General features: G+C 39.3%; 3 protein-coding genes across 5 annotated transcripts; 2 read left to right on the forward strand and 1 right to left on the reverse strand.

The window, feature by feature from the left end:
* Positions 1–87: 87 nt before the first annotated feature.
* On the forward strand, positions 88–12,578 carry LOC116290258 (protein MFI). 3 transcript variants are annotated; one of them, XM_089037327.1, is made up of 15 exons: positions 94–300; positions 776–828; positions 1,445–1,533; positions 1,762–1,819; positions 2,203–2,267; positions 3,138–3,369; positions 3,786–3,878; positions 4,346–4,399; positions 4,485–4,635; positions 5,057–5,115; positions 5,311–5,385; positions 5,977–6,041; positions 6,750–6,923; positions 6,999–7,054; positions 12,252–12,578. In XM_089037327.1, the coding sequence occupies exons 1-15, from the start codon at positions 231–233 to the stop codon at positions 12,317–12,319; spliced, it is 1,362 nt and encodes a 453-aa protein (XP_088893453.1). In that variant the 5' UTR covers positions 94–230; the 3' UTR covers positions 12,320–12,578. The 3 variants fall into 3 exon arrangements, with proteins under 3 accessions (XP_088893455.1, XP_088893453.1, XP_088893454.1); XM_089037328.1 differs by lacking the exon at positions 3,786–3,878; XM_089037329.1 differs by lacking the exons at positions 6,999–7,054; positions 12,252–12,578 and having other exon boundaries at positions 88–300; positions 6,707–6,779.
* Positions 12,579–12,909: 331 nt separating this feature from the next.
* Positions 12,910–16,965, forward strand: LOC116290233 (muscle-specific protein 20). Its single transcript, XM_031697240.2, has 6 exons — positions 12,910–13,181; positions 15,238–15,377; positions 15,715–15,775; positions 15,873–15,980; positions 16,085–16,117; positions 16,273–16,965. Exons 1-6 carry the CDS (start codon positions 13,131–13,133, stop codon positions 16,468–16,470), a joined length of 591 nt encoding a protein of 196 aa, XP_031553100.1. The 5' UTR covers positions 12,910–13,130; the 3' UTR covers positions 16,471–16,965.
* LOC116290232 (uncharacterized) lies at positions 16,822–18,443 on the reverse strand. Its single transcript, XM_031697239.2, has 3 exons — positions 18,183–18,443; positions 17,620–17,835; positions 16,822–17,377 (listed from the first exon to the last, which is right to left on the reverse strand). The coding sequence occupies exons 1-3, from the start codon at positions 18,364–18,366 to the stop codon at positions 17,067–17,069; spliced, it is 711 nt and encodes a 236-aa protein (XP_031553099.1). The 5' UTR covers positions 18,367–18,443; the 3' UTR covers positions 16,822–17,066.
* Positions 18,444–19,273: the final 830 nt, after the last annotated feature.

Genomic DNA, 19,273 nt, shown 5'->3' on the forward strand with positions numbered 1-19,273 from the left:
AATATAAAACACACGAAAAAGTCGTAGAAAAGCCCAGCTTATTTACTGGGCTCCCTGTGTCCGATTTACTCGAAGAGCATCATGGGAATAATACTGAGCCCGTAGTTGTTCAGCGGTATCCCGTATCCAAGCAAGTTGTAATCAAACTAACAATGGCGTCCACACGCTTCAAAACATCTGCAAAAAAATATTGTTTTTGAGTGTTTAGCAAGAAAAAACTGGGATAAAAGATGGCCCAAAAGTTAAAACTCCTGAGCATGAAGGATGCTCGAAAGGTTTTGGAGAATGCGAACTTACCAGGTGAGTTTTTCTTCAAGTAAAGTCAGCGTGTTCGAGAATTGTCAAAAATTGTCTTGTACAGCTGAAAACCTTTATTTTTTTCTATTTTATCTTTTGTTTATTGTATTGAAATTTTGGCCATTTGAAGCAACAATACTTATTTTACTATTTTTAATGGGTTTTTAACTATTTTTTCTAAATTATAGTATAAGTTTTTCTAAAAAATATAAAGTTGAAAAATAGGGCCCTTTTGAGTCCCGAGAAAAATAATTTTTGCAAAACAAAACAATGTGCAAAACAATCATTGTCCTGGGGGACATAACGATGGGTTTATTTTTGCATAAGAAAAGACGGCCTATTGTTTTGTCCTCCAGAACAGTTCCTCTAGAAAATCAATGCAAGGGGTCTATAGCTTGAGCTTGCGAGCTATACATTCGTGTTGTACAAAGTTGAAGAATTAAGCCTTTCATTTGCTTAATGAGGTTTATTATTTCAGGTCTTCTTAACAGGGACCTCAAGATTTCCTTGTACTCCAAAGCTGAGCGTCTGGTAAGGATAAATTTTTTAGACATTTTTAAAATCAAATTAGAATTTAGAGGTTGATATTGGTGGATGGAGGAAGAACCGGAGAACCCGGAGGATAAACCCTTGAAGCACACAAACAAATCTACTCACGTACGACACCGAGCCTGGCAAGGCTCGAACCCAGGTCACATTGGTAAGAAGCAGCACATTAGTAGTGTACATCACCCATGCTTACCTCCTTATGGATTGAAGCATGGGTGGCGTTCGCCTCTAACGCGTTGTCTTTCACCGCTGTGAGTCCAACGGGTCGGGTCGCTGGTTCGAGCCCTGCGGTCGCCACATGTGAATTGAGTTTGTTTGATGTGTTGTTCTCTCCTATGCTATGAGGGTTTTCTCCGGGTTCTCCGGTTTCCTCCCTCCGTAAAAATCAACATGTGAGTTGAGCGTTGTGGGCATAGAATATTATATGTAGTGGTATTGCGTGTGAGTGAAAAATGTCCCCAATTAGTGCGAAAGCGCTAGAACGACTAGACACTTAAATAAAGTGATTTATTTTATTGGAGCCCATTCAAATCATGGTAGCTTTTTCTTTGGATTTTAGAATGGTCCCTAATCTTTTCATTGTACTTCGATTCATTAGCAAACTATTAGAGAAACCAAGGACAGGGATGATAGAGCTGTGGCTGCAGCAATAGAAATACAGCGCATATGGAGAGGCCATCATGCAAGGTACAGTATGAATGGATGAATAATAGAATCCCCTCGACCCACCCCTTGGAAATTCCAATCTCCTCTGTAGTGGAATGCATGGATCTTCTCTGAAACAATACAATATACCCTCCAAAGACCCTCCCTACCCCTTGGAAATCCCAATCCCCCTCTGTGGAGGAGGTTTTTATTAGCTGCATAAAATACCTTTACTAGAGTCAATAATGGTAGCTATTTTGTTCTTTCTAGATCCATGCTCTCTGAAATCCTTCATCCCAAGGGTAGTGGCAAAGAAAGAAAACCTCAGGTAACTTCTTCTCAGACAAGGACCTCAACCGTAAGCCCTGTCTGTCTTCACTATATAACCCTGTATAAGGCAGACGTAAAAGAAGAAGACGCTGGTGATAACCATCTTCAGCCCACTGTAGTAATTGGCAAAAAGCTGTTGTGGTGTCCCTGCCCTCATGGGAAAAAGCAAATAAATAAATAGATAAATAAATAGATAAATAAATAAATAAATTATCAGTCATTTTACCAGTCACTCAATTTACTAACTATCAATAATTAATATAATATTATCAATAAAAATCAATATTGATCATTTTCACTGAGATCATTGAAGTATGTGTGTGTTTTATTGTTATTGCATTCTCGTGTGCTTACAATTATTATTTATTTATTCTATTTTAGGATTTGATCAACATAAAAGCTAAATATGATAAATACACCAACTCAGTCAGAGAAAACCCTATCAGGTACTGTCAAGGTTCTATTTAATCCTAGACAGACAGAAATGGCAACTCATATTCAGATTTTAGAGCACACTTTTAATTTCATCCACTGACCCTGAAATGATTAACCTCTGGGCTTATCTTCTGAGTAAAGGCAATTTGCTAACTCACAGAACAAACCCTGAAACAACCTGTTGGCTTATCTTCTAAGTCAGGGCATGGCTTACTTACAGATTGAACCCTGATACAACCTCTGGGCTGATCTAAGTCAGGGCATGGCTAACTCACAGATCAAACCCTGATACAACCTCTGGGCTGATCTAAGTCAGGGCATGGCTAACTCACAGATTGAACCCTGAAACAACCTCTTGGCTTATCTTCTAAGTCAGGGCATGGCTTACTTACAGATTGAATGGTAATTTAGAGTTCTAATGGTTTTGACAGAGGGCAAAAACAGAGAAGCAGAAGAAAAACCCTTGAATCAAACTAGGGAGAGACCTAACAAACTGTACTCACTTGTAGTGTCAAGTCCAGATATCCAACCTGAGATGTCGCAGGGGAAGCAGTGAATGGACTATCACTACATTACCCTTGATTTCCTGGTCATTATTTTGCATTCATTTGATTTACAGTTACATATATATACATACATACATACATACATACTATGTACTTATTGACTGAGTGGGAGGGCCGTACAGGAAAATATTTGGCTCAAGGCAATGCCGTTTTTATCAAGCGCAGCAAGCATGCCTGGGCAGATACAGGTCATATGATAAATACATTTATTTTCATGTGTCTTGTCAATATCACCAATTCTCCTATAATCAATCTATGTTACATATTCTTCAAATTTTCAACTACTCAAAATTTGACCCTAAATGTTCTCAATAGTTTTAGAGAGTTTTGTGCTCGTACAATACAAAGATGGTGGAGAAAACAACTCCAGAAGCAAAGAAATATTAAAGGAGGTTATCCTAGTGCTCCACCTCCTACCACAAACGGTGAAGTCTCCCCCCAGAGAACTGAAGAAACACCAGAAAGCCGAGAAGAAAGCAGAGCATCTACTGCAACAGATAGACAAGGAGCAGCTTCCACTATACAGAAAGCTTGGAGAAAACATATTGTAAGTTATATCTGAAGAGTGTTAGCACTCCTGCCGCAAAGTCATACATTGTTAGTAAATTCTGTTGTTTTTAAAGTCAGTGACTGAAAAGATTATCTCCTATACATGTACTCTTCTGTTGTGTACTGTCCTTTCCTGTCCTGTCCCATCCCGTCCTGTCTTCTTGTCTCTCTTATTTTTCAATTTTTTTTTCAAATATTCATTGGTAAGTTAACATGAAATTTGCTTTGAGTCACGTTTAGCATACCCATTAGTTAGGAATTGAGGATGACGTAGCAGCATCACACTCTCTCCTTAAATGGTTAAATTTCAGATTTCATTTGACACAGTTTTTGGGTCTTTTACAAGTACTTGATTTCCAGGGTTTTTCTTCAAGTATATTGATTGTCGTAATGTGTTTCTATTGCTTGGGACAGGACGTACAAGTGTACAATTATTACAAAGACTTAATCAACTTTAAGAACAGAGGTGATCCAAAACTAATGCTAAGATGCATTAACCCTAGAGAGGTGAATAGAAGTAAGGTATCGCGGTTTTGCACCATCACATGATGGCAGCCATGTTAGATGGCAGGAACAATACAATCGTTTTACATGAGAAAGAATCCAATTCCCTTAAGCAAAGGGATTTTATCGTTCTGCCATCTAACCATGCAGGCAGTCCAAGCTGGATTATGGCCCCGGCATGTGACAGTGCAAAACCTCTATTATTTAAAATGTCAAATTCCAAACACAGTATTTCCAAACATTATCATGGCTTCATAGCTTATGTGATGACTGACAGAACCGATCCTGTTGGGTGAATGTGTACAACTATTCATCTATTCATTCATTCTTCCTCCCTTCCTTCCTTCCTTTCTAATCTTTCATGCCTTCCTTCCCTTATTCCTTTGATCCTTTATTCGCTCCTTCATTCCTTCATTCATTCATTCCTTCATTTATTCATTTTCATTGTTTGTTTGTTTATTCACTTTCAGGCAGATCTTCTTGATGCAGGTGCTGGAGTTCACGTTAAGTTCAGACTTGCTGGAGTAAGAAAAAGCTTTTACTTTATTATTTATTCATCCATTCATTTGTCCAGTTATCAATTTATTTATTTTGTTTTTCATTTCCCAGGAGAAGTTCCCACCCAACATCTACTACAAGATCTTCACTCACAGGAATATAGCAGACATTGGTGCATTCGCCCCTCGTGATTATACAGCGGCTGATAACAAGAGCCTTCCATGTAATATTATGCATAACAAAGGTGTCGAGATAAAGCAAGGTAATGACAAGCGTTAGAGGAGATCACCTAACTTCCCCACCGATCCTTTTTTGCTAAACCCTATAGACTTGTACCATGTTGCACTTGCTTACTTATGAGAGATGCTGAATTTAGATCTTTTTCAAAAAAATGGACAAGTATATGTGTTTTCGGTAATCATTCCTGAAGTTATGACAACCAGCATTTGAAATAGCTTGCTAACATTAATTGGTAATGAAGGAAAATTCTGTCTGCCTGCCTGCCTGCCTGCCTGCCTGCCTGCCTGCCTGCCTGCCTGCCTGCCTGCCTGCCTGCCTGCCTGCCTGCCTGCCTGCCTGCCTGCCTGCCTGCCTGCCTGTCTGTCTGTCTGTCTGCCTGCCTGTCTGCCTATCTGTCTGTCTGTCTGTCTGTCATGATCACTGACCTTCTATTTATGTTTCAGGTGTGGTCGATTGTTACCAAAGATGGGAAAACAATGGCTGGAGACTCGTATCAGACAGGGTAAATATGCAATATCGTGGCTTTTGACCTATCCACAAATACCGCTAAAAAATCTTAAAACCTTGGTATTACTCAACTTGCACATTCTCTACAGTTGACTTTTACGCAAAAAGCATTACTGTTTAGCATAACCATGCCACAATCTTGACCATGTGAGAACAATTCTAAAATTTGAAATAATGTTTTATTCAACAGTTTGTCAGAAGAATGGATCAAGACCCTGTGGTTTATGAATCTTCACAGAAAAAGACGAAATTCAATTACCAAAAGGTAATCAATAATGATAATAATGATGATGATGTTGATGATGATGACGATGATGATGATGTTGATGATGATGATGATGACAACGATGACGACGATGATGATGATGCTACTGATGATGATGATGATGATGATGTTGTTGATAATGTTAATGATGATGATAATGGTGATATTGATGATGATGGTGATGATGATGATGATGATGATGATGTTGATGATGATGATGATGATAATGATACAGTTATAAAATTATTATTATTATATCAATAAAAAATAATGATGATAATACATAAAAAATAGTATATTCAATATCTAGTTTAGTGATAATCGAATTGAAGGATAATGGCTGGCATTCGTTCACATCGATAGAAAGGATCTATTGGATCATAAAACAATAGAACGAGGCAGTAACACAATAGATTCGTTCTATTTTGGAGGACCCTTCTGTAAATCACTCTGTGACGTTGTTTATCCTCAATAAAGATTATTATTTATGTGGTTTGACACTCAAAGGTCCTTGTGGCCAACGTGAACGAGTGCCACCAAGGATAATATATATTTGAACGAGAGGAATAAAGATAGGATATTTCACTTCAGATGCTTCGAAAACAAGATTTAGAAGTCAAGCGAAAACAGAGAAAAATAGAATGGATGAAAAAAATGTGAGTATATAACTTATCTTGGGTTTTGACCAGTTATGCCAAAATAATGAAATTTAAGACCATGACGTCATTACGGGACTTAACATTTACAAGATCAGCATTACAACCAGAAGTGTAAGCAATTTCTCTTCAGGGTTCTGTTCATTAGAGATTTCATTCAAAACATTGTCAGTGAAAGTCAAGTCATCCACGGCACGGCTGCTAATAGCGCCTTAATATGCAGCCCACAAAGTCCTCCACTGGTCATAAATGTAAAGTGCATTGAGACAATGTGAAATGTGCTATATAAGAAACTCACATCATCCACTTGGAAGACAGACTATGAAGACACCAAAACCCTAAAGTGAAGTTATTTACACTTCCATTGATGTCGCAGTCAAAGATCTTGCAAATCTAAATCCCATTCATTACCATGAATGTTGCACTATGCGCCCACAGGGCAAAGGTTGTTGCCAACGCCAGCAATGTGGCAATGCGTACTCAAAGGGAGAGGTGTGTTGCCCACGTCCGCAATGCAGCAATACCCGCTCACAGGGGGAAGTGTGTTGCCCAAGCCAACAACCTTGCCACCATAAAAAGTACTTTCCCTATTGCCGTTATCTTTGTGGCTTAATATTTCAAAACTCTATAACACTTAAGCCCGTAACTTTGCACCTTGTGTCCAGTTCCTAATTTCCCCAGAAACCACCTCCACCCTCTCCTCCCTAGGTACAAACAAGGCATGTTACAGGCCAAAGGGACGAACGACCCTCAAACACAAAATATTATAAAGACTGTAGCCCAGGGCATGGTGAACGCGGCTGATGCTCGGGGACACGAGGCCGTGGAGGACTGGGAAGTAGATGAGTTGCTGGAATGGACCAATGGACTCAATTTTGATGAGTAAGTAGTTATGGAGCAGACCTTCTGGATTTACTTGGTTTGAATAGGTTGCTGACGTGTGGTTTCTATTTATAGATATCTTGTCGAATGGAAGGAATATGCTACTAGTGCTGGATCTGAACACTTGTCTGGTAAGTCGCTAATTTCTGGTGAAAAAAGTAATGGTAGATGTTTTCTACTTGTTTTACTAAATTAATGATGATGATGTCATATATCTGATTGTTAATGTCATACTGATCACGTGACTGTACTCTGATATATAATGATCTAGTTTGTAAACAGTGATTCAGAACTTGTACTAGCGAGAGCACGAATAAATCAATCTATAACATGGTGTCAGAAGTGGGATTCTGAGAACTCCAAAGAGCAATGGCGGGATTACAATGGGCAGCCCCCAAACCACCATCATTCGAAGGGAACGTTAGCGAAGCCTGGAGGCGCTTCGAGGAGCATTGGAAGCTATTCGAGAAGACAGAGTTGAGGACAAAGTCTGAGGAAGAGAAATGCTCGTACTTTCTTTTATGCATTGGGGAGCAGGGTCGAGAGATTTACAAAACGTTCAGTTTCGACAGGCCCGAGACAACCACTGATACAGATGGGGACACGGTCTGGAACAGAAAAACTACTGATTTGATTACTGCCTTCCAGAAGTACTGCAACCCTCGCAAGAACGTGACTTACGAACGCCACAAATTCAATACCCGAAATCAAGAAGAAGGGGAAAAGATAGATCAGTACGTTACTGTCCTTCGAACACTTGCTTCGACTTGTGAGTTTTCCACTCTGGAAGAAGGACTAATCCGTGATAGGATTGTGTGCGGTGTTCGCATGCAAAGCTTAAAGGAACGCCTACTCCGCGAGACTGACCTAACGCTACAGAAAGCCATGGACATTTGCCGAGCAACGGAGGCTTCGAAAGAGCAAATGAGATCTATCAGTGACGACAAGCCAACTAGTGTGGATGCCCTGAAACACAAGGGAACAAAACATCAAAAGCAATACTCAGACAACAAACCACGCCACACCAATCCAAACAACAGGCAGCATGGGCAACAATATGGAGACTCAAAACGAAACAAGAATTGTGGAAACTGTGGCAGAGTGCACCCACCGAAAGCATGCTTTGCATACAACAAAAGCTGTAATTCCTGTCATAAATTAGGCCATTTCAAGGAATTCTGCCGATCGAAAACTGTACAAGACCTTGAATACTCGAGCGATGATTCAAGCTCCGATCACGGCGTGGATATGGTAATTGACTCCTGCGAAACCAACGGCAAAAGCGAGGAATATGGCAAACTGAAAATAAACGAGAAGTCTATAATGATCAAGCTAGACTCTGGAGCTGAGATAAATATCCTCACTAAGGATGATTTTAATAATGCGGTCCCTAAGCATCAAAGAAAACAGAAGCTCAGAGCAAGTAACGCAAAGCTAACAGCATATGGCGGCCACAGAATACCTGTACTGGGCAAGTGCTATCTCCAGTGTCGTAACAAAAATAACAAACAAGTTCTAGAGTTTCAAGTTGTGGAACAAGGAAAATCACTCCTTGGATGCGAAACCTGTAAGAATATGAACTTTATCACATTCCATAACGTCGACAAGGTAGCTGAGAAAGGAGAAAACGAAGACAAAACGACGGGATCTAGCATTTCTGGTTTATCCGAAAAACAAATACTTCAGAAGTACTCAAGCTGTTTTGAAGGGCTTGGCTCCATTTCGGAGCCATATCACATTAAGATTGACGAATCCATGACACCTGTCATTCACCCACCAAGAAAACTACCAGCTGCGCTTCGAGACAGGGTGCAAACCAAGCTAAATGAAATGGAAGAACAAGGCGTAATCCTTAAAGTCGAGGAACCAACGCAATGGGTCAACTCGATGGTAGTCAACGAGAAAAAGAATGGCGATCTGAGAATATGCATAGATCCGCGTGATCTTAACAAAGCAATCAAGCGTGAGCATTATCAACTACCAACTCTACAAGAGATAATGGGCAGACTGGCAGGCGCCAAATACTTCAGTAAACTAGACGCAAAATCGGGGTTTTGGCAAATCCCGCTGGACACGGAAAGTTCCTACTTAACCACCTTCAACACGCCCTTCGGGAGATATAGATTTTCTGTCGTCCCTTTTGGCGTTATCTTTGCTCAAGAAGTCTTCCATCGAACCCTCAATGAAAAGTTCAACGACATAGAGGGATGCGAAACAGACATCGACGACATTCTGGTCTGGGGTCGTACAATAGAGGAGCACGACGCGCGCCTCGAAAGAGTTCTTAACCGGGTGAAGGAAATCAACCTAACACTGGGCATTGACAAGTGTGAACTTCGCCGCCAGGAGATAACCTATCTTGGCGTAACACTAACACAGGATGGGCTAAGACCAGACAACAACAAGATAAAGGCAATTACCGAGTATACTAAACCGGAAAGCAAACAAGACGTTCAACGTCTTCTAGGCATGGTCAATTTCGTGGCGAAGTTTGCACCCCATATTTCTGAGGTAACTACACCACTCAGGGAACTGCTCAAGAAGGATACAGAATTTCATTGGATAGAAATACATGATCAAGCGTTTTCGGATCTCAAGGCTCTGCTCACGCAACCGGAAACTCTACGCTACTATGACGTGTCTAAACCTGTCACTTTGCAAGTTGACGCCTCGCAGAATGGGCTCGGTGCAGCACTCATCCAGGACAATGGTCCTGTGGCTTATGCTTCAAAGGCATTAAACGAAACTCAGAAACGATATGCGCAAATTGAAAAGGAGCTGCTAGCAGTATTATTCGGCTGCAAACGCTTCCACCAATTTATTTATGGAAAATCTGTCCTTGTTGAATCTGATCACAAGCCATTAGAAGCAATATTCACGAAGCCGTTATCACAGGCGCCATCAAGGTTGCAAAAGATACTAATGCAACTCCAAGCTTACGATATAACCCTCGTATACAAGAAAGGGACTGAAATGTACCTGGCAGACGCGTTATCACGGGCATTTCCTACTACCGTAGTAAACGAAGAGTTCGAGAAAGAAATGGATTCCGAAAAGTTCATACATCTAATGTCTACGGAGGGCTACGTGACGGATCGCAAGCTGAACGAGATTCAAAATGAAATAAACACAGATGAAACGACGCAAATATTGATCAATCAAATAAGGAATGGCTGGCCGGAGAATCGACATCTGGTACCATTGGAAATTCGAGAATATTACCCTTACAGACACGAATTAACTGAACAAGATGGACTTGTCTTTAAGGCTCACAATGTGCTTATTCCCGCGAAACTGAGATCAGAAACACTGGCTAAGTTACACCGCGCACACCAGGGCCTAAACAAGACAAAGCGCCTGGCACGCGAATGCATATTTTGGCCTGGGATGAGCAAAGAAATTGAGGATATGATATCGCAATGTCCCACATGCTTGGAGCAAAGGAGGACTAACTGTAAGGAACCATTACAACCACACGAGCTTCCCAAGCGGCCATGGCAAAGGGTCGCGACTGATCTATTTGAATGGAAGAGTAAACCTCACATAGTAATTGTTGATTACTACAGCCGTTTTCCTGAAATTGCTGAATTGCGTGACATTAAATCGCGAACAGTCATCAACAAATGCAAATCTATATTCAGTAGACACGGAATTCCCGAAGAAATCGTATCAGACAACGGTCCACAATACGCGTCCCAAGAGTTCACTAAATTCGCATCAGACTACGGGTTTACTCACACTACAACAAGCCCCCACTACCCGCAATCGGGCGGGATGCACGAAAGAGCAGTACAAACAGCAAAGGCTATTCTGAATAAAACGCTGCTAAGTGGTCAAGACCCGTATCTGGCTCTGCTTGACTACAGGAACACTCCCATTAATGGAGTCACGCCATCACAAGCACTAATGGGCAGAAAATTACGCTCCGATATCCCGGCAAAACCTTCAACACTAACTCCTAAACTGATCGACCACCAGGAGTTCATCATGAAGAGGAAAGATGATCAGGTGACTCAGAAATTCTACTATGATAGGTCAGCAAAACCCTTAGAGAGCCTAAAAAAAGGGGACACCGTAAGATTCAAGCAAACTCCTGAATCACCTATCTGGAAACCCGCTACAATTGTGGATTCTCACCATACCCCAAGGAGCTATATACTTCAAACAGCCGATGGTGCAGAATATCGAAGAAATAGAAAGCACATCATGAAAACCAAAGAGCTACCTACACCACTCTCTACAGAACCCGATTCAACACCGACGGAAAATCTTGAACAAGATGAATTAGCTATAGAGAACAAACAGGATGACATGAGTCCTCCTACGAATACGGACGCATGTGTACCCACAACGCGGCGATCTGGAAGGATTGTCAAACCAGTGAAACGTTACGGATTTGACAACTAGCGAATTGTATGTTTAATTTTAGACATTCCTTGAACAATTGAACATTTATCTATTATCATGGGTTTGTTTATTATGACTTGATTACTACGTGATTTAACCATATCAAAACCGTATACTCAAATTTCATATTCTATTATCTCTTATTGATAACCTTTAGAAAAAGAGAGATGTCATATATCTGATTGTTAATGTCATACTGATCACGTGACTGTACTCTGATATATAATGATCTAGTTTGTAAACAGTGATTCAGAACTTGTACTAGCGAGAGCACGAATAAATCAATCTATAACAGATGATGACACTGATGATGATGATGATGACACTGATGGTGATGGTGATGATGACACTGATGGTGATGATGACACTGGTGATGATGATGATGGTGATGATGATGACACTGATGGTGATGACGACACTGATGGTGATGATGACACCGATGGTGATGATGATGACACTGATGGTGATGATGGTGATGATGACACTGATGGTGATGATGACACTGATGGTGATGATGACACCGATGGTGATGATGATGACACTGATGGTGATGATGACACTGATGGTGGTGATGACACTGATGGTGATGATGATGATGATGACACTGATGGTGATGATGACACTGATGGTGATGATGACACTGATGGTGATGATGAAACTGATGGTGATGATGACACTGATGGTGATGATGACACTGATGGTGATGATGCATTGGTGAAGATGATGATAATGGTGCGGATGATAGTGGCAGTGGTGATGATGTTGATGTTGTTGATGATGATGATGATACATTGGTGTTGACAATTTTTGTGCGCTTTTTTATTGCGTCATACAACTATTATCAAAAAAATAATAGACTGCATATCCCTATCAGTTTTTTCGTTTGTCTAACCGAATCTTTTGATATTTCTTTGCTTTCAGGTCAACTCAATTACATCCCAGACGATCCTTTCTCGTTTAACATCAGCACCGAACAAGCTTGTCAATAGTGTGGTCTTCATGGCTAGCACTAGAGTAATGTATATTGACAGCTATGGACTCGAGTTGTCGAGAAATCCTGTCCAACAAGACCTATATCAAAACACCGAGTCCTAGCAAATATGTTATTCTAAATTTCATTGAGATAGTTAGGTTCTCCGAAATTTGAACAAATATTCGTGTAATTTATGACGCGAAATAATTAATGTCTAAAATATAATTGTAAATATGATAATTGTTTAACACAGTAAAAGTTGAAGCACCCAAAAATAGTTTTTCTTTGAATGGAAAATTCGTAAAGCCGGCAATATTAGTCGTTCGTTCTCTTCTGTACTTCAAGGAGTTTACCCGCGTTCACCGCGGTCTCTCCACAAATATTAACGTCAATAGAATTAAAAAGCCACGGCTAAATCTCTTTTTTATTTTCTACTTCATTGATTCATTTTATTACTGAAACCTATTCAATTCTTTAAAAAAAACTCTTTTTTTAAAACCCTTAATTAAGATATTTCTTTACACGATTCTCATTTTTCATTTATTTTTTACTAAATCCCTAACTTCCTACAGGTTTTTAAAAATATCAAAAATACCTCGACAGCCCAAATATTAATGGCAAAAACCAAATATTTCCGAGTATCCTGTCGGAAACGTCACGAGGGATTTCCGAAGATTCCTCAAGATGTTTCAGTCGAAGTGTCCATGTGGAGTCTTATCGCATTGCATAATTAATTCCTCACTACACACTCTACGGTATTATTCTATTCTACCGTTGAAATACCCTTCGAATCTTCTCAATTCTTTGAAAAAAAAGCTTCACTCAAAATGGCAAATAGGAGCGAATCATTTGGTTTGGACAGAGAAATCCAAATGAAGGTAAATAGAACAAAAAAACTTGGGGTTTTTTTTCGCGCGAGAAAAATTGATCAGTGAATAACTGTATTGTTGCTTCGCTAAAAAAAAAGGTGATTATTGGCAACCAGCGTTTGAAAACCTAAAAACGTTTTCCTAGAACACAACGCTTTTTTGTTTCGATTAATCTGAGATGCGGGATTTTAGTTTTCAAAGGGTTTTATGTGAGTAAAAGAACAAAGCGAAAAGAGAGCTTCAAATGTGATTAATGGAATGCATGTGAAGAAGCATAGTGTGATGGGCGCTTGCATATCGTGTTTACTTTTCGAGAAATCAGTAAAATCGCCGGCTAAACTACGAATGTAAAAACATTCAAACTTGTGTTGTTTTTCTCGACATTTAAGCCAAATTCGCTCTCAATGAGCTTAATTGTATATCAAAACTATTCGACTCAAAAACCATATTTTGAAAATGTACATGAGTTACAATTCGTTGGGCGTTTTTGACTTGATGATTTCAGCTCATCTCGTCGACCGAAATCTATATATTTTATTCATCTTCAGTAAATCAGAATTATTGTATATCAGTACTTGTGTACTTCGCTTACAATTCATTTTTAAAAGCTAATGTTTTGCATGTTTTATCAATTCATACATTCTATTTAATAGTATATTCTTTGCACCTGTTTTGTATTCTACCCACGTATTGCTTTCATGAGGTTTTTAATTGAATTGAGCTAGGTCATTATTTCCTTTTTTTTAAAGCGTTTTAGCAATATGAAGTGCATCCTTTATTCAGGGAAAAGATATTTTCATTGAGTCTGCTCAAAAACGTCGCATCTTTGCTCTTTGCCTTTTTTTTACCATGTTTACTCAATAGTACTGTCTTCTAATCCAATTTAACGAAAAGTATGTCTTTCTGCTCCTCACGTAATCATAGCTTCCTTATATTTTTATATTTTTAATTTTGTTTTCCTCGTATTTTTTCCTCGTGTTTTTCTACGCCTGCCTATGCTTGCTTTTTTGTTGCTCGTACAGTTGTTTTTTGAAGCTTTTCTTGCCTTCTATCTTTTCTGGTTTTGAGAGTTTAAAATCAAACAACAACACAAACAAAACAGTGATAAAGCCAAGCAAATACTTGAAATATGACACTGAAATATAAATTTCCTAAGTATAATTTTAATTAGTTTTGCGACGATGATTATCCTAATAATATTAATAAATTATATGAATATTATTGCTTATCTTTCGGATGTGGTTCAAAAAAAAGTTCAAAGTTCAATATCTTTGGTAAAGATGATTCTTGAAATCTCGAGAATAAATTAAGCAATTAAATCTAACACAGCTCACAAACATCCTAATTACCAACGTTGTTCGAGTTTTAAATAGGAACTTCATTGCAAAAATAGGTTAATTAAAGGACCTGGTGTTTAAATAGGTCTGTAACCTCTGTTGGATAATAAGGATATTAAGAAAAACATTAACATTTTCTATTGCTGTGAAACTTGAAATATTTATTAAAAATAAAGATTTCGAAAGCGTTTGTGAAGACTAGCGATAAACGTTTGCGCATGCGTGTGATTCAAGAATTCAGGCAAGTTTTAGCGATTGAAATAAATATTCGTTTTCTCTGAATATACGTTCAAGAAATTTTGTAAGTATACTTTTTCGAGACTAAGATAATAGACTAACAAAGACAATATGAAGAATTATAACCTGAGTTTTATAGACTGATCACTTTGGCATTGGTTTTGGCATTTTCTAAAGTTTATTCGCCGCATGTTTTCACGACAGAGCCCAGCTGAGTTGATGAGCGCGTTCCCCGAAAGGAATTATGGGTCAACTATTTTTGGTTAGCTTTTTCCTAGCAAGGGAGGAACATCGAGTGCGTTGCACGTTGCAGAGAATTTTTCTCCGCCTACCACTTCGCGCGAAAACCACTCTTTCTTGGTCTCATCTCGAACATCCGTTATGCAATTGTATTTGTTCAATGGACCAATACTGAGGTATTGACCATTTCGTGTGCAATTCTCAGCAATGTTGGTTTTGCTATCAAAGCACTCTTTATTTGAATATTTCAGATTAATTCTAAATATGACGAAGAAAAGGAAAAAGAAGCGAGGCAATGGATCGAGTGCGTGATGGATGAACGGGTGTTTGAAGATAAGACTGGACCAGATGGCGTACATGACATCTTGCGGGATGGAAAAGTGCTTTGTAGGTGAGAATGGTATTCAAGGGGAGAGGGGATGGGGTGCTTTGTAGGTGAGAACAGTACTCATGGGAGAGGCGATGGGGTGCTTTGTAAACGAGAATGGTATTCAAGGGTGGAGGGGATAGGGTGCTTTGTAGGTGAGAACAATACTCAAGGGGTAGGGGATGGGGTGCTTTGTAGGTAAGAATGGTATTCAAGGGGGGAGGGGATGGCGGGTGCTTTGTAGATGAGAATAGAACTCAACGGGGAAGAAATGGGATGTTTTGTTTGCCAAAAATAGGGGACGAGGGAGAGAAGGTTTTTAACCGTCAAAAATAACTCTATCTCTTTTTCTCGGTTCCAGACTTGCAAACGCTCTCGGGGGGAACATCAAAATCAACGCACAAAGTATGCCATTCAAACAGGTCAGCGGTAAACTCATTAATGCTTATCACTGGTCTGTTCTTTCATTGTTGCTTAGTAACGATCGATTCTTTGTTGTTGTTGTTGTTTTTTTTATAGATGGAAAATATTAGTAAATTTTTAAAATTTTGCGAAGAAACTCTTGGTGTAGCGAAGTACGATCTGTTTCAAACTGTGGACTTATACGAAAAGAGAAATATGTGGAACGTAAGTAATAAATGATGCTGCGTTAAAACTCCTCTGCTTCACCATCCTGCTAAACTGAGGGATGTCCATAAATTGGCTAAGTATCTTCAAATTTTTTATTTCAGGTGATATGCTGCATAACTGCTGTAGGGCGAAGGGTAAATACCATTAGATGCATACCGCTGTTTTTCATGACCACGGACTCATTTAGGCTCGTCTTCGTTCCCAGTTCCTCCTCAACTAGAAACTTGAGGAAGCACTGGGAACGAGTTTGGATACCCCCTTCAATATTCAAATGCCTTTACTCTTTCAGGCTTTTGCGATGGGAATGGAAGTACCTCCCCTGGGGCCCAAGGAGTCGAAAAAGAATCCAAGACGTTTCACAGAAGAGCAACTCAACGAAGGCAAATCTCACATTAGCCTCCAAATGGGTGTCGGTTCCTCAGCGGGAGCTACTCAAGCTGGCCATCACTTTGGGCGTGCCCGTCAAATCGTCAACAATTACAAATAAACTAGGTTGATATTTTATAAGCGATTTACCAAAAAATATAACCAACCAACACACAAAGAAAAACAGAAAAAAGTGAAAACAAAATTAAGAAGTTAGGTTGGAAATTCGCTTAATTTTCAGCGAAAAAAAAAACAACTTTTGAACGTTTCTTTCAGATACGTTGGTACATGTCATGTGATTGTTTCCCGCCTTTTCCAATTATCTTGATCTTGTTATTACCGAGTATGAAATTTGTAAAGATGTAAATATACGTAATCTTGACAAAGGAATGATCTTTTAAAAAAAATTCTACGCCATTAATTTTAAGAATGAGAATGAATACGTCATAAAAAGGAATAAATAAATACCATGTAAACATTAAGTCTTTATTCACTTATTATGTTCATCTGAAATACTTGATGTTTGCAAACCATCGATTTCCTGTTTTATATCATTATTTAATCTTATTTTATCTGTGCTTGATTTAATCCTTAATTAAATCCTGAAAACAACCTGTCTAGAGGAGGGTACATTGATTCTGTGTGTTACAATTATCTCCACCCCACCCTACTAGGTCAATTCCATCACTGTGCAGCAAAGAAGTAGGAAAATGCATTTCATTTACAAGGGTGATACTCTACAGCCATCCAGATGCAGTCTGTATCACCATAGTACTGGTGCCAGGGGTACATGTACTTGCCAGAATCCTCCACTCCAGTGAATGGTACATGGGTCATCCCAGGGTTCATAATCACATCTTCGTACAGAGTATCGAAGTCATTGCAGTGGAACTTCTGCATCCTACCCGTGCCATATACCTGAGTATGGACCTCTAGCATTTCTGGATTAGTATGCATGTTGTGAATGCCACAGTGGGTCTTGGCTGGACAGAACCAGACATTGACCTTCACATTGTGCTGTTTTAGACCTTAATGAATAAGGATATGATATACTTATTAAGGGCTTGGCTGCTACATCTTATTAGAACATTAAGAGTTGTGTGTTGACAGGGAAGGGGGAGAGCAAGGGGGAGGGCAATGGGTGCTGGACTTGTTTCTTTTCGAAGACATAGCAGAAATTATTGAAAACACAACAATTTTTGGGAAATTTTTGAGAAGGAGGAGGGTTGTGTGAAGAAAGAGAAAAGAAAGCATCTTCTTCGTGCAATACCTTGGGTTGTTGACTCCTGGCCTGTGGCCAAAAATGGGTCAAATGCCACTTTACCAACATCAAACTGTGGTGATTTGTACAAAGGGATGTCCTTGGGGAAATCTGGTGCTTGTTTGCTCAGCTGATACCAACCATCCTCAAGGACACAGCCTCCAATATTGTCTTCATTAGGAATCTGTATGAGGACCAAAGAGTCAGCAGTCTTGATCGTCACACCTGAAATGCCCCAGGGAGAGGGGGGTTAATTTCTTACAACCATTATCCGACGAAAAACCTTTCCTTCTATGCCCTACGAGGTCTGTTTTGACACTACGTATTGAAACTAAACCGAGAGGCAAAAGTTCACCTTGTGCGTGTAGCCAGTCACGTAAAAACTTATTCAAAGGATGAGTAGTTGTCGATTGGGAATTTTTTGGTTGCTTCGTACACGTAAACAAGTATATGAAAAAGCAACTTTGAAGACCCTAAATTTCCAATATAAAGAAAGAAAAGGGCGTTTAAATCAATAAAAATCGACATATTTTGCAAGAGTACTGAACACAGAGCAACTTTCTTTGCTATACCTTTTAAGATAGTAGATGTACGAGGTGCGAGTGCTTTTACAGGGCTTGCAGTAGCCAGTACAGCTGGGCTGACTCCAATGTTTGTAACGATAGTTCGCTCCGAAATTACGTAGTCTTTGACACTACTGATCCACTGTGCTTTCAGGAATTTAGAAAATCTCAGATCTCTGATAACATTGGTCATATTGCCTCGTTGTTCTTGAACAAAAACGGCTCGAACGCAGTGAATGTTGGCGTTTGGTCGTTTCAAGCGTGGGTGATTCTGGGACGTGAACTTGTCACGCAACATCGGGCTCAGTCATGACAATATATAATCCATGGGGTTGCCCCTGATTCAAATCCACTCAGAGTAATATTAATAGTATTAATAATAATAATAATAATAATAATAATGATGATGATGATGATGATAATAATAATATCTTACAGTAAAATGTGTTCTATGGATAAAAATGCAAGATATATATATACATGTTCTTTTCTTGCAACATCAATCGTGTTTTACTTTTTTTGAATATTTCTATATGATTTTTTCTCTCTTCACTTTAATACTGCTGAATTTTGGCTATGTACGGTCTATCACACCTCGATCATTGGGAGTAGGTATATTGTCACACCAGTTCAATTGTAAATAGTAGCAAGGCAAAGTTTTAGCTCGCATTAACCGATTTAGAGCTTGAGGAAAAAAACTGGTTCGAGCGGGGAGGGGAGGGGTTGAGGATTGTCCGGAGGAATCCCTATCAACAGTAACGTAAAATCTTTAGCCCCTGTCTGCATAAAAAAGTGGCCCTTGATTCCCTTGAAAATTTGTTGAATTCTTAACCCTCCACTTTATGTAGTATGAAATATTTGATGACCCCCCTTTTTGACTGAGTAGAAATTTAATGGCCCTCCCCTGGATTTCTCCTGCCCACCCCCTCCTAAAAACGTGAATGCTCCCTCCTAATATTGAGGGATTATTCCAATACAATGCAATTAGACCTTATAGCACGTTATCTACAAGTTAAAATTTGGTCAGACTAGAATGATTAGTATTACTTAGTTGAACTAATAACTGATTTAGATGCTTTTTTTTCTTTTTTTTAATTTTA

The sequence above is a fragment of the Actinia tenebrosa genome, unplaced genomic scaffold (genome assembly GCF_029948245.1).
Source record: "Actinia tenebrosa isolate PJP-AT-01 unplaced genomic scaffold, QUT_ActTen_1.0 PGA_scaffold5__44_contigs__length_20552954, whole genome shotgun sequence".
Lineage (NCBI taxonomy): Eukaryota > Metazoa > Cnidaria > Anthozoa > Actiniaria > Actiniidae > Actinia > Actinia tenebrosa.

Excerpts from the sequence above, each read along its gene's own strand:
- LOC116290258 (XM_089037327.1), top strand. The coding sequence starts at position 231 with ATGGCCCAAAAGTTAAAACTCCTGAGCATGAAGGATGCTCGAAAGGTT. Across the intron at positions 301-775 it reads GGAGAATGCGAACTTACCAG|GTCTTCTTAACAGGGACCTC; the intron begins GTGAGTTTTTCT and ends TTATTATTTCAG. Across the intron at positions 1,534-1,761 it reads TGGAGAGGCCATCATGCAAG|ATCCATGCTCTCTGAAATCC; the intron begins GTACAGTATGAA and ends TGTTCTTTCTAG.
- LOC116290233 (XM_031697240.2), top strand. The coding sequence starts at position 13,131 with ATGGCAAATAGGAGCGAATCATTTGGTTTGGACAGAGAAATCCAAATG. Across the intron at positions 13,182-15,237 it reads ACAGAGAAATCCAAATGAAG|ATTAATTCTAAATATGACGA; the intron begins GTAAATAGAACA and ends TGAATATTTCAG. Across the intron at positions 15,776-15,872 it reads AAAGTATGCCATTCAAACAG|ATGGAAAATATTAGTAAATT; the intron begins GTCAGCGGTAAA and ends TTTTTTTTATAG.
- LOC116290232 (XM_031697239.2), bottom strand. The coding sequence starts at position 18,366 with ATGACCAATGTTATCAGAGATCTGAGATTTTCTAAATTCCTGAAAGCA. Across the intron at positions 17,836-18,182 it reads TACATCTACTATCTTAAAAG|GTGTGACGATCAAGACTGCT; the intron begins GTATAGCAAAGA and ends GGGGCATTTCAG. Across the intron at positions 17,378-17,619 it reads CCAGGAGTCAACAACCCAAG|GTCTAAAACAGCACAATGTG; the intron begins GTATTGCACGAA and ends TTATTCATTAAG.